At 41.7% G+C, this 14,921-nt stretch overlaps 1 protein-coding gene across 1 annotated transcript; it reads right to left on the reverse strand.

Moving 5' to 3' along the window:
• Positions 1-238: 238 nt before the first annotated feature.
• OLAH (oleoyl-ACP hydrolase) lies at positions 239-10,773 on the reverse strand. Its single transcript, XM_039522511.1, has 6 exons — positions 10,648-10,773; positions 6,429-6,559; positions 4,541-4,679; positions 1,991-2,090; positions 713-882; positions 239-329 (listed from the first exon to the last, which is right to left on the reverse strand). The coding sequence occupies exons 2-6, from the start codon at positions 6,556-6,558 to the stop codon at positions 239-241; spliced, it is 630 nt and encodes a 209-aa protein (XP_039378445.1). The 5' UTR covers position 6,559; positions 10,648-10,773.
• Positions 10,774-14,921: the final 4,148 nt, after the last annotated feature.

Here is a 14,921-nt window from a genome sequence, read left to right on the forward strand (position 1 = left end):
CCATGCTGAAAGAGAATTAAATATGTAAAGCATGAGAGAAATATCAGCTTGTGTAATTGTTTTATGCAACTTGTTTCAAGATTATTGAAATCTTTCTAATTCCTTATGAATCATTCTGGCTCATATAGTGCAAGAATCCTTCATATTTCCATATTGATTAAAATGAGATTATGGACAGAGCTGCTCATTAATCTGATTCAACAGAAGTATAGCTAAATATTAGAGGCAAAGCACGCTATTAGTTACCTTCTAAATCAAATGGCAAATCTTCAGACCCACCAAAGCATGTAAGACCACAAGAGAGACCATCCATTACCAGTTCCTGTAAGCTGTGAATATAAAGGAGAGCTTAAATCTTTCCATTCTAGGTTCCCCCTCCACACACAAAATATCTCTCTTCCCCCTCTAAAACATAATAAAACACTTTGCCAATGCACTCTTTAGTGCAGACTGCAACCTGCTATTTACTTACTATAAATTGGATGGGGAAGAACTGAAGGAGAAGGAGTTGTTCTACCTTTAAGATTCTAGGCTGGATCTTTAATTATGCTGTTGTTTCTATTACACAAATGCTTTTATCATGGAAACAAAGATTCAGGGACAAAAATGGGAGATCCTTGTGTGATAGGTCTCAGTACAGGTGAATGTTCTATTTTAGACTATGAATGAATAGTCTTAGTCTCAGAATATACTGTAAAACTGTACTACTTACAGAAAGGACTGAACAACTGCCAGATCTGCTTTTAATGCAGGAATGTAGCGTTTCATAAAATTTTTGTCCTGCAGAAATGCAGGAGGAGTACCTCCAAGAGACTGTAGCTCTTTGATAATTTCTTCTTCGCCTTGGTCTTTTACCGTGTGGAGAGGATAACAAAGTGTTGTCTGAAAGCATCATATAAAATATATTAGGTGTTTCATAAAATACACTGTAAACAATTGTACCTAAAAGATTTAAGTCTTAGGAAAGAACCTTTAAAGAACATCTAACCTGTGGTGTTTTCCCCTGTCCCCAATATAATAGTTGCATTATGATTTAGTGGCTGGTTGGTTTCAGAAGTCACACAATCTTTATAGAGATGATAATCTTGGAGTGGAAAAGAGGCTGCCCTAACACTTCCATAGAACACGCTGTACTGGTTATTCAGTGGATTATAACAAAAGGCATTGCTAAAGCTTTGTGTCTGTCTCTTGCTGCTAGACAATAGTTTCTGAAAATGTAGCGTGTGAGGGAGACAGAAATATAAAAGCTATTCAATTTTTGGTGTGAATTTTTTATTCTAAATGCTGAAACCAAACTACCAAAATAATGTCTTTATCAGAAAGCGAAGCAGAACTGTAGACATAAATTCAGCTGCAGTGGTGCTTGAGGGACCCACAGGCCCAGAAACCTTGCAGGAAACATTGTTTTCATGGAGGGATGAGACGTCATCCAAAAACACTGTTTCTAAATGGCCTGTAGGGAGATGCAGTAGGCGGTGCATGAGAAGCAGCAGCCTGGGGAAAATAGCCAAATCCCTGCTGGTCCCCTGAGAAGAGTGGCAGAACCACCAGGAACTCTGGAGTGGTGAGGAAAGAGGCAAAGCCACCAAAGAATGGGATTGGGAATTAAGGAGAGGGCAAAGGTACCAAGGACTGAGCAGGAGTTCCAGGAGAGGGTGCTGTGTGTTAGGAGGGTGATGTACACTTCCATTTCTGGGAGGAAGGGTAGCTGGGTTTTGCCTGGATGCCTATCTGACCTAGTAAGTGCATCACCGTAACAGGTAATGTGAGATGCTCTAACAACCTCAATTTAAGCTCCTCACAGATAATGGACTATACATGCATGAATCCTCATGTGCAGTGGTTGTCTTTTCTCTATAGACTTTACTAAACTCTGCATGCTAGGGTAGAGTCAGCTGCACTTTGGAAGGCCAAAGCAAGTACTTTATACATGATGGTTGTATAGCTAAATACTATTTTATTTCATATTATCAAAGATTATATCACTTACATGTGGGGCACCTGCGCTTGATATAAAAAGATGCAATGGTTGTAATCCATATTTTTTTTTCAAGTGTACTGCAACCGCAAAACTAACATATGATCCAAAACTGCATTTAAAAGAGAAGCCAAATTAATCTGACTAAAAACATATCTTGCAGAACACATTTAAACACAGTTAGAATCCCAACTCTAGTAAGGTGCAATTACTGTGGTAAACATTCTTAGAAACCATAAAATGGTACTTTGGTGCAGTGTGTTATAGGTCTCTAATTACGAGAAGTAACTTTAATGAGTAATGATGTTAGTCAATTCCCATGTAAAAGAGAAATCAGATTGCAGATCAGACCTAGTACAGCACTTCTGCTTCTTTCACTGTTCCACTTTGCTTACAATATGAATGAATGTTTTGAATATTCCTTGAAAACTAAGTAACCTTCAAAATCCATTTGCTCTTCCATTATTAGTGTAAGCAGCAACATTACTATTAAGAGTAAACAGTCATAATCTAAGTAATGATTATTACACTAATACACTTATTTAGAAGGTATCTGTACCTGAAAGGTTCTGACCCTGACCAATATACATAACAAGAATTTCAAAAAAGCAACAGTGAAAGGATGGTCTAGTGGTTAGGGCATTAGCTTAGCCTGAGCGCAAGTCCCTGTTCTGCCACAGACTTACATTGTGATCTTGACCTAGTCATTTAGTCTCCCTGTGTGTTCATTCTCCCTCTGTAAAATGGGGCTAGTAGCATGTCCTTGACTCACAGGGGTATTGTGAGGTTGAATAGAGTAAAGATTATGAAGTTCTACAATGATGGGGGCCATATAAATACAAGAGAGAGATCATGGCCATAAGCAAACAGATCTCAGAACTTACCCCCCCACACACACATTAGTGCCACTGATGTACTTTAGCCTGTAGTGTGGCAGGCATTCTAAAGACAGGTTGTTGACTGAAAGTACTCTGCCGCAATGGCACTGTGCCATTGTACACCAGCAGAGGATCTGGCCTGCAGGGTGAGACAGTGGGCAGTTCCAATTCTGTTTGTTTCACATGTCACTCTCAGAGATAAGTCTGAACACTGTGCAGCCCAGAGAGTGGTCATTTATTAGTTAAGGCTTTATGTTATATGTGCTTTGACAGGCGTAAGCGCTGTAATATATACTCGCTGACAGTTGGCTTTCAAGGATATCCCAAAGCAGTTCCTTGCAATAAAACACAGAGGTGTGGATTACTAGGGAGAGATCACCATTCAGAACAAGTAAACTTCCAATATTTTGAAAATGGAAAAAAGCACTTTTGACCTCCCCCACAATATGGGCCTCCATATTCCACTTATGGTCATAACTGACTGCTCAGTCATGAATCCAGTTCTGTAAATCCCATTAAGAGAGAGAGCTACTGAAGAAGAAATATACTCCAGAAGTTTTCCACTATCCAGAAGCAATAGCTCAGTCTTATGTGCACTGAGCCTCATCCACTTGTCCCACATCCATCCTTGCAAACTCAGCTAGGCAGGAAAGGCACTACTGTGTTGTGGGGACACAGTACTGTAGATCTGGGCATACTGCAGATATCTCAGGGTGGGTATCATATCAGTTCACTGAGTGGCTCCACTTGTACACTGAACAACAAAGATAACAATTGATCACCACTAGAATCCATATATAAGTGATTTCAGGATAGGTGTGTAATCACCCAAGCTCCACATCTGCAAGTAGATCTACTCTGGAACAATCCTAGTAGGACAAACAGCTCCTTGTGGTTGATGGTTTCAAAAGTACTGAGCAGATTTTTCTACTGGTAACATCAGACTGTTTCACAGAAATGACAGACACTACATACCACTTGGCTATACCACAGCCCCAGCTGGATTGGTCTATATCAAATAGTCTCCTTCCATGCATATGCTCATGAAGTGCACCCAGTTTAGCCACCATTTCTTTTAAAAAAAGGAAGGTCAGAGTCTAGGTAATAACTAAGCACAGTACTTAGTTTCAACAAGAGGATATTGAACAAATACATAATAAAGAATAACTGGCTAGATGGTAGTACTCCAGAAAAGGATCTGGGTGTTATAGTGGATCACAAATTGAATATCAGTCACAATGGAAAAAACTCTTTCATAGTTCTAGTGTCTACAAATGTGCTGCTGTAGCACTTGTAGTGTAGATCTACCCTCTGATTCTGTTTCAGCCAGGCCAGCACTCTGCCCTGGGGGAAAGAGCTAAGGAAGTCACTGTCTACACTGTGCACCTTACAAGGGCGCAGCTGTGCCGCTGTAGCCACACCGTTGTAAGGTGCATTGTGTACCTGCTCTTTATCAAAATAAAACCACCTCCAACAAGGGGTGGTAGTTTCATCGCTGGGAGCATGGTTCCCACCGACAAAGCGCTGTCCACACTGGTGCTTTTCGTCGATATAACTTTTGTTGTTTTTTCACACCCCTGAGTGACAAAAGTTTTAACAACAAAAGTGCCAGTGTAGATAAAGCCTAAGTATCCAGCCACAGATTTTAGGCTCCTTTGCCACATATTTAAAAAGATTTTTTTACCTGTGACCAAAAAATGCAAAAGGTTTCTCTTGCAAGTCTTGAAGCAAACCACCAATAATGTCATTAACGATAGTTTTCATGTCTTTTGCAAAAGGTTCATTAACACGAGAGCCTCTTCCAGGAAACCTTATAGAATAAACTAGAGGGGAAAAGAAAATTATAGTCATTTCAGGTCACTCTAAAATTCATGCCTTTAGATTACCAAAACAGAAATTAACCACACAGTTTTTATTTATTCTGCAGAAAGCAAATATTAACAGCCAGTTACATAAAGGAAGGTTTTTACATTAGCGAGGATAAAGATTAGGTGAAATTTTAACCCTGTGGTCGAAATTTTAACCCTGTGGGCTTCACTCAAGAGCTTGGTATTAATTTTTTTATTCCCAACTATTATTTGCCCAGTTTATTTGGATTGTAAGATCTTTGAGGCAGGGACTGTTTCTTACTAGGGCTCTTGACAGCAACCCAGCACATAAGCCCCTGATCTTAGGTGGGGCTTCTAGGTATTATTGTAATATAAATAATAATCAGCATCTTAGTTGAAGTATGAATGTTCTCTATAAAATACTATCCCGCTAGAATCCTAAACTCTATTGGCAACTCTTTTGCACACCCTTTGCAATCTTTTTTTCTTTGCAGGCTTTTCACTTATTACCCCTAGTAGAATTTGGAATCGTGAAATTTATTGACATGGTTGTATGTTCCTTTCAGAAGCTTGGTCTTCAAAGGACCATCCCTGCATTTTTACCCCACTGTTGTATAGGGCAACTGAACAACGGGATAGATTGTAAAAATGTTACTGTTTTTTCATTCTCCTGTTCATAGGACGTGTCCTTCAAGGTCACATGGAAGCAGGGGGGTCACACACACCAAGAACTAAAAGTATTGTACTTAAAATAAGCCACCACATAATACAATAGGTAGCAGGACAAAAATACAGGGTCAGGCCTTTTATAACTTTTTTGAGCACAGTTAAGACAGTTCTGAAAGCGCATGCTGCTCTCTGAATTTTACTCAACAGTAGCTGGAATTGTTCTGCGGCCCCCCTCTCCCAGTAGCTTTTCTGGAAGTATTTCCGTCTAAACAGAAGACTCTTTTTTTACTTCAAGGAAGATTGGATGTGACTGGCACAGCAATTCACTGGAGGTATTCAGAGTTTGGGGGACTGGTTTTATTTTAATGCTAATGCTCTCATGTAATGCCAGATTATTCTCTTTTCTTTGTGAAAGGTCTGGAAAATAGCCATGGCTTCTCTCCTTCAAAAAGTGCAAGTATGAACCTTTTCCAGAGCTGATACAACATGATAGCCATGGGAATGACTTCACTCTGTAACTAAATGCCATTTTACTGTTACAAAGCCATTGTGTGACATTGGTTTTGATACAGGGAATGTAGAATCATGCAGAGAAGTGTAGCTAACTGCAATTCATTCTGCACAGGAAAAGGGTCTGCAGCTTCCCAGCATACTGAAATGAATTTTAAATGTTCCTTTTTGAGCAGTTTTGCTGCATGTACATTTTTTAAAATATAATCAAACATGTTACTGTATTGCAGACCCATTTAACAGATCTGTTTCTAAAACAGTCAAGCCTGTTTTAGCTTTGAGAGAGAAATTTAATTGAAGGTAGATATATTCATGTTTTGAACCCAAGAACTTGGGACCTGCTTTGCGGTGGCATAGGAGTTGAGGGAACTCAACATCCCAATGGAGGTATTAAGCACTTTGCAGGAGGGAGCCATGGTAAGAACATTATTAGAAAGATAACTCAGCTCTCTTTACCAGGGCTGAGAATATTCTGTTTAAGATCTTACTACTCTGCATGTTAGTATCCTGTCTAGCTGGCACATCTTTATTAAATTGTACTTGTCATACACAAAAATTACTGACCTTCTGTTGAGTTGTCAAAGAGTTTCCCCCATCGTGCAAAATGGGTAGCGCTACTTCCACCCCAGGGGAAGCAAATCAGCCTATAAAGCGCATTAGGCCTTCTGTATAGACAAGCAGCAACCTTCTCCATTCTTGAGGAAAACAAAAAGAAATCTCATTCAATTGTTCTGTGGTTTTTGGGGGGGTTTTGAGTGTGGTTCTAGACTTCATTTAGTTTGAAACAGACATGTTTTCTATCGTCAAAACTGCTAGCACTGTATCACCTGCCTGTTGAAAAAAAAAGTCCTTTTATTTTTTAAAAAAAATTCCAGCAGGCTGGGAAGTGATTTTAGTCAGATTATTTAAAACTTTGCCTTTTGTTCCCTTTCTTAACACTTATTCTTCTATGTCAAATAAGCATGTGGAATAAAGTTAAAAATTCAGCACTGCCTGTCCTAATGATTTAAGAGGTGAAAGAGCTCCCAGTCCAGATCTGAGAATTCTTAATGAGCCTTCCACCAAAAATTAGGAACGATCAGACTTAATCCTGATATTTCTAAGGTAAAAATTAAGCAGGGAATACACTGACAAAATGTTTTAGCCTTTTTTCTACACTCTTGAGAAATTTAAAAGAGCACAAGGGCAATTAAAAAACATTTTCAGGTCAACTTGAATCTCTGATTCTAATGATTTGGAAGGCATATCAGTTGCTATAATGTTAGAACTGAAGTGTGAGAGGGACACAGATAGCAATCAGATGACAAGATATTAAAGGTCCCATATTCTGCAGCCTGCTGAAGCTGCTTTGGAAAGCAGAGAATCCATCAAACTCTGATATCTGGAACAGCCTCACTCCTCCACGCACACTTGAAAACCTCACTCTCCACCTCCAACCCACACTTCTTTGCTCTGTAATTCCACCACTAATCTCTGTCACTCCTACACTTTTTAACTTTCATGCTACAGTAGCTCCTAAAAGCCTCTACCAGGTTGGGTCCCATTGTGCCGGCCCTTGTCCACACAATGTGTGCCCCCAGAGAGCTTACACCTGATCCTGAATGGATTTAAAACAAAACAAAGCTATAACAAACAAGCGTAAAAATCAGTTTAAACACATTTTCCCCTCTTCCTGTTTTGTCACCTCACTGCCAACATAGTGGTTTAGAAAGTCTTTGCTTCTCTGTTTTGCTAGACTGTAAGATCCATGGGACTGGGACCTTTTTTTAGGTTTGTGAAGCATTATGGAAGCATATGGCTTCTAATCAGAAAACAACTAACACATCCACCCATATCTACAGCTCCAACACACAGAGTTTCCAATTTGGATGGGCAAACTCATTCAGTCGCAATGGGAACTAGCCTGAACTGCTGCCATCTTTTAAACCAAACTGGTATGCATAGCATTCCTTATTCTGGCATAAATGTTGTTTCAAAGACTCAGACTCTTCCAGTGATAAAAGGCTTCATATATCCTAAGGGCACAGGAAGCAGGAATTCCTGAGAGCCCATCTCAGCGCTGCCACTGACTTGCTGTGTGGTTTGGGGCAAGTCACTAGTCCTGTCTGTACCTATTCCTCCAGCTGTGAAATAGGACTATTACTAGTCTCCTCCTCACACTGGGTTTCTGAGGTTTTAAATAATAATCCAATAATAATCTTCCATCCAAAGATCTGTAAGTTCTTTACAAAGGTGGGAACACAAGTCAGTGGTAGAGTGATGAGTAAGACAAAAGCCTCATGATCATGCCAAACTCATCTATCTCTTTATTGCTATTATTCTAAACTATGGGAGCTATTTTATTCAATAACTGTACTTTCTGACTCTTTTCCTAAGCTCTCAGCATTTTGCCTTGAGCCACTCTGTTGTGCAGTAAACCCACCCCAGCATGATTTGCTTCCATTCTGCACCGTATTGCCAGCATTTATGAACTAATGATCGGTGTCAGTTAAGTAAACAAAGGCATTCTAAGTTCCTTCTAGCCTTTTCCCATAAAGCAATTCAATCACAGTTTGAGATCTGCAATTTGGCAGGTCATTAGTGTAATTTTGACTCTGGAGTGACTGGCTGCATACTGTGATGGAATCCTAGTTGGCAGGTTTGTGCTGCCCTGCTGCTAGTTCTACTAAAGTTAGGGTGACCAGATAGCAAGTGTGAAAAATCAGGACGGGGGTGGGGTATAATAGGAGTCTATATATGAAAAAGCCCCAAATATTGGGACTGTCCCTATAAAATCGGGACATCTGGTCACCCTATGTTTCTATAACAAACTGTAGAAAAACACACACTGGCAGTGGGGAAAAATTACTGTGGGGCTACACCGCCTTAAAAAGGAAATTACAAGAAGACATTGGGGGGTGGAACATCCTCATAATCATCTCTTTTGAAGTTCCATTAAACAGGGGTCTGAAAGGAAGATTAGATGTTATAAATGATTTATAGATGAGCAATCTAACAAAAACACAGTGTGTTTCCTGCACACTTGGCTAGCATGCTCCGACTCCAAGGAGGAAGAGGCAGAAGAAGACGATTGTGACCTGGATCACCTCAGGGAAAGGAGGCTTCCAGGTGTGAGGCAACAGCATTCCCCACTAGGCAGGAAGGTATGTTGATGGAGGAGGAGGACTGTTTTCACCCTTGATGACTGTCTCCCACCCAAGGAGTTTCTTCCTCCAGGGTCCACTACTCTTAGTAGCCCCAAATGAACTCTGAAAGAACAGCAGCCAGATTTTCTCTGATGACACAGGATAAAGTGGAGCCTTGCCTGCAGTATGCTCTCTCTCTTCAGAGGATCTACACTGCTTCCCTCAGACAAGGTGCCATGCCTGCTGTTGCTGTTGAGGGGCAGCATCCTTCATCAGGGCCTGGAGCTAGACAAGTGCAATGGCAAGTGCACAGTGCCAAATACCCTTTTCCCTGAGGATTTCAGCTGCCTCTCACAGAAGTGGTGACCTGTGAGATCTTCTCCCTGGGGAGTGAGTCTTCCCATTCCTGTTTCCATCATTCTCTTCCTTCTTTGTCTTTCCTTCATCTCCTCCCTGTTTCTTCCAGTTCCCATATTCCCCTTTCTCCACCTCCCCATGTCAGTCTTTCTTCTTTTATTCTCCCCTCAGTTCTGTCCCTCTTTCTTATCATGTTTCCTCTTCCACCCACAAACCATTCAGACAAAAAAAACTGTAAGATGGCTGCTATCTTACTTCCTCGTTGCCAGAGACAATAATTGTATAGCTATTAAAGGCCCAAAATTATTTCCCACAAACATTTGGACTTAAGCTTTGCTCATATTAATATTTATGACAACTGAATAGTAAAGAATTTTGGCAAACCAAAATTCAATTTCTAATTTGTTGAAACTGTTAATACAATCCGATATATACATGTCTTGCTTCTCCATGGCATTGCACCATGTGCAACTCATGCAGACATTTACATTTTCACCAAGTGCACCCAAATCAGAATGGTGGCATTTTACATCCACCTTGAACACATGGCAGTGGAAAAATCTGCCCAGAGTGTGACAGAAGGCCTCAGTTATCTTGACTTTCATGTATGTTTAAATTGACAAGATTATTAATTCTTTTCCATTACTATTTCTGAGGATGGGCCACCTCAACAGGAACCAGAAAAAGGCAAAGCCAAGAGAAAGTTAACAGAAATAAAACATTAGCTGGGAGTCAGGGAGATACAAACTGCTGCTGTAGGCTGCAGAATAGCTACTGCACAGCTAACTACTGGAAGACAGCGTGCTGGGAAAGTCCCCTGGGATCTTTCTGCATTAAATGCACATACCTGCATATTTGGTATTATGTATTCTATTTTCATATAAAGAAACCAGAGTAGTTGCTACCTCCTTCAGCCTCCCAACTGATTGCCTCTCCCAGTCATCACCTCCTGAAGGGGACACTACTTTAACCTCCCCACAAACTGATCACATACCCCCACAACTGTGTCCCCTCCCTCAGGGAAACGCCTCGCTCCAGCCCCAATGATCAGCCAGGGCCCTCTCCTGAAGACAAAGGGCAATATGCTGCTTCTTCCAACTGATTGAAGTTGTGCTGCCCCAGCACTCAGTTTACAGGTGATTAAGACACCACATTAGTCAGAGTCCTTCCACTGTCTTACCATTGCAATACTAGACACTTCAGATAAATCTTCCAGTCATGGGCTTTCACCCTGCTCTCTGCCTTCTGCTCAGTCATTTCTCAGATTTGTCACCCTCTGGTTTCCCTTAACCCAATCATACCTCAATTAGCAAGATGACTTGAATGCCCGTACACTGCAGCCTGGGGATTTCCTTTATTTTCAGTGTGCAGCATGAAGCAGCAACAAGCCCAGAGGTGCGCTGACAAGCAGTTGGAGCAAGATTAGCCTACCCAGGAAGAGAAGGAGATGGTGTTCAGGTGACACTGCACCTCTCTTTAAATCCTGTCTAGGTAGTGTAGGGGAGGAGCCAGAATGCTCACAAATGGCACCACAAATGGGAATGCAACAAGTGGTGGAAAAGCAGAGCATCCTCAAATAGCAAACAAATGTGGAGTGACCCATATAATACGAAGCACATGACAGAGATATATGGGGGTCAGAATCATAATTTGGTCTTACTCCAAGGCATTTTAAAAGTACACATTACATACACAGAGATAATAATATAGAAGACTGTCACATGATTTAAGTAAAATAATATCTTTAGTTAACAGAGAAATTACAACATATATCATCCAGGTGCTGAAACAGTGCAATAAAGAGAACTAGCAGTAACACCCTACATTTATGTGTAATAATCTCATATTTTCCAGTATGTGATGTGGCTAATGGCCGAAAGCCAATAATCATCTCAGAAATACAAGTTGCTGTTACTGATTTTATATTTTTTTCTTTTCACTGTAACTATGTAAGAAATAAATGAAGACAACAAAGAAGAAGAATTTAAGTGTAAGAACATTTAAAATTAATGGTCAAAATGGTCAAGCGGCTGTGGATTTTGATGCTTGACTTAAGGCATCCAAGTTTAACTATTTTAACCTGTACCTGTTTTGTTTGTTTTAAAATGTGTAAGAGTTTTTCCATTATTCTCCCTACATTTCTCTCCACCACTTCTAGGAAATTCAATACTCTGTGGAGTTTAGGAACTTGCACATTATGGAAAACCCCAGCCAACGAGCACAGCTGATAGCCACAAGAGAGCCCCAGTCTTCTCCCCACCGCCACCTGCTATACCTGTCTCAGACTGACAGAAGCAAAATCAAGAAGGTGATTATATTAAAGCCTCTTACCCCATTTCTACCAACTATTTCAGTTTCCATGGAGACAGGAGCAGGAATGGATAAACTTTGGCAGTGGCTGCTAATACTGAGCAAATGTTGGTTTCAAACAGCTCATACACAGGAGGTTGGGAGTGAACTATTTCTATGGGGTATTATTTAGAGTGCTTTTATTTTGGGAACAGTAGGGAATTTATTAAACTACACTTACCTTTTGTAGGTGTCTGATGCAAGGGAGTATGAATTGACTGACTAGTCCCAACTGATAGTTTTGCCTGCAATCTGCCCTAAGGTTGGTACTCATGCTCTACATAGCGTAACATGAGGCAAACACACACTCCTTTGCTTAGGATAGACCTGTTTAACAACTTTTGTCCAGGCAGGGCTGTGTGGTTTTTAACAGATACTAATAACATCATATAGGGGGAATTTCATAACTTTACACATACTATTGCTACATACATTTCACCATGATATTATTTGACCAATGAGATATTAGTTTTCAAATGATAGCTCACCTGGCATATTTTGTACAAAGATTATTACAAGAGTGTGCAGGGTGTGAATATACGAGTGCTTTTGGTCACATCCACATAATCTTGAACATGACAAATGCCAGTGATCATAATTAAGGCTGCAATTTAGTCACACAAGTCACAGAATCTGTGACTTCCAAAGACCTCCGTGACTTCAGCCAGCGCCGGATGGAAGCTACAGGGTCCCCTGCCATTGCAGGCGGACCCCCCCACAGTTCCCGTCTGCCATGGGTGGCAGGGGGACCCCTGGAGCTCTCTGCCTTTGTGGGCAGCAGCGGGACCCCCAGAGCTCCTGGCTGCTGTGAGTGGCAGGGGTGATACCTGCCACTCCTAGGCACCGCAGGCAGCAAGAGTGAACCCCGCTGCTCCTGGCTGCTGCAGGGGACCCTCGGAGCTCCCGGCTGTTACCAGATTTGCCTGTTACTTTGGGATGGGCTCATTTATTAGGGCTACTCTTCTGGGGAATGGGGGGTTGTTCTTTAATTCTATCAGTATACTGCTTGTTTCACTTGTGTTTTCATACAGAGCTCTACTTCTCCCTTCTACAAGTTCCCTCCCAGTGGAGCTATCCTGCAGGGCCTAGGTGCCCCAGGGCTGGGTTCCTCAAGCCCCAGAATCTCTCGCTCTCTCTCTCTCACACACACACACACACACACACACACACACACACACACACACACACACACACACACACACACACACACACACACACACCTGAGTGGACGAGGTGAATCAGCACTACCAAGCTGACCTCTTATATGTCCCTGACTCAGCAGGCTGGGTCAAGCAGCTCTTCCAAACTTTCGCCCTTATATGCCATGGGCACTGCACCGGAATAGAGTAAGCTTGGATAGGCTGGGGCAAGCAGCACTTTTAAGCTGCCACCCTTATATGCCCCTGGACTCAGAAGGCTCGGTTGAACAGTACTTCTAAGCTTCCACTGTCCTATGCCACAGATTCGGCACATCCCTATCCCCACTTTCACATTACAATTGTTCTGGTAGTAAGCCACTTGATGAGCGAACCCCACAAGATTTTTGGGCGCTACAGGGATCTTTAGCTTAGGTAAGAGGAGTGTTGCTTCAGAACAAATGGGGAAGCCAAAAACCAGAGAGAAAGAGAGAGAGAGAGAGGGAAGGAAGCAACCAGTATAACCATAAAAGTTATTTATTGCCAGGTAATAACCATGCAAGGAGAGCCAAACAAACAAAACAGTTATAATATTAAATCTAGCTTAAATCTGATTACAAAAATCAGGTTTAGAAAACTATACCTGATCACACAAGTCAGGATTAGAAAGCTATACCTAGAGTAGAGAGAGAGTTGGGTTCTCACCACTCCGTGAAGCTTGAACCAGTGGGGTTCCCAGGTGGTCATGATAGCTGAAGGTCCAGACTGCTGGAGACAGGCAGAGCCCCCAGCACAATCAGTCAGGAGAAGATGAAGTCCCAATGGAACTGATACAGATTTTAGATCCAGGCATTAGAACACTTACTTGCGCGTGGATAGGGGTTTTTTGTAGGGAAACAACAATGGTTCAAGGGAGAACACTAGATTTGTTTATGGGTAAACTGGTGGCTCAAGGGAGTATACCAAAGTTGTTTTGTTCAGGTTAGACAATAGGAACTGATCATTCCTGGCTATGGGCGGTGTTCCTTCCAGGGAGCTCACATTGCAATTAGTCAGCTTCAGTATTTTGGATACCAATCAAGGATTCATTACTAGAATTGGTCTGATAACTACTGAGCTGGGTGTGTGCAGGCGGGTTCATTAACATCTGGAGCAGAGATCCCCATCATGCAGTGCTTCCCTGCTTTTCTGGTCCCAGAGTTCAGTGCAGTTCTTGCCTAGGAATCTCTGTTCTCCATTCTGTATGCTAATGGAGATGCCTCCCTGTCTCATCTTCGATGCAAATGAGACTAGGGGAGTTTCCTTAATCCTGTCACCCTTGTCCAGGGGTGTTTAGGTGTGTGTCTCACTGCCTTTTCATTGCTTTTTGTAAGTCTTTCTTCTGACTGGTTTTGGTTGAAGCAGAGGCTTGGGTGGGTGTTCTTCATAAGTCAGACAGGCTGGATACTGCACCTTGGTTCCACAAGAACACAGAGGTGACAGGTAACATGGCTGCCGTGGGTGGCAGGGGGACCTCCGGAACTCTAGGACATCACGAGCAGCAAGGGGAACCCCCACAGCTCAGAGCCACCAGCAGAGGAGGACCTTGGAGTTTCCAGTCCGCCTGCAGCTGCCCAGGCTCCCAATTTTGTCACGGATATTTTTAGTAAAAGTCAGGGACAGGTCACGGGCTTCTGTGAATTTTTCATTATTGCCCATGACCTCTCCCTGACTTTTACTAAAAATATCCGTGACAAAATCTTAGCCTTAATCATCACTGACTTTAACAGTCACAGCATCAAATGGGGCTATGGCATAACTGATGAAAATAGTGAGCTAGTTGAATTGTGGGCAGATATACACCATTTGATCTTAATTCACTGTTCTAAGATCCCCAGTTCTTTCAACAAGTGCAGATAGAAATGGGATTACAACCCTGATCAGGCATTTGTCAGCAATAAGATAGCTATTCATGTAACAAACTTTGTTTGGGTCCAATTCCACATTTACAGCCATAATGCCAAACTCAGTACCATTTTGGCACTGCTTAAATTGTAAGAAAGTGAATAGAAGGGATTCACCAGTGACTTTGATGCTGTTGTAAGATCAAA

The sequence above is a fragment of the Mauremys reevesii genome, linkage group 2 (genome assembly GCF_016161935.1).
Source record: "Mauremys reevesii isolate NIE-2019 linkage group 2, ASM1616193v1, whole genome shotgun sequence".
In the NCBI taxonomy this organism is placed as follows: Eukaryota; Metazoa; Chordata; order Testudines; family Geoemydidae; genus Mauremys; species Mauremys reevesii.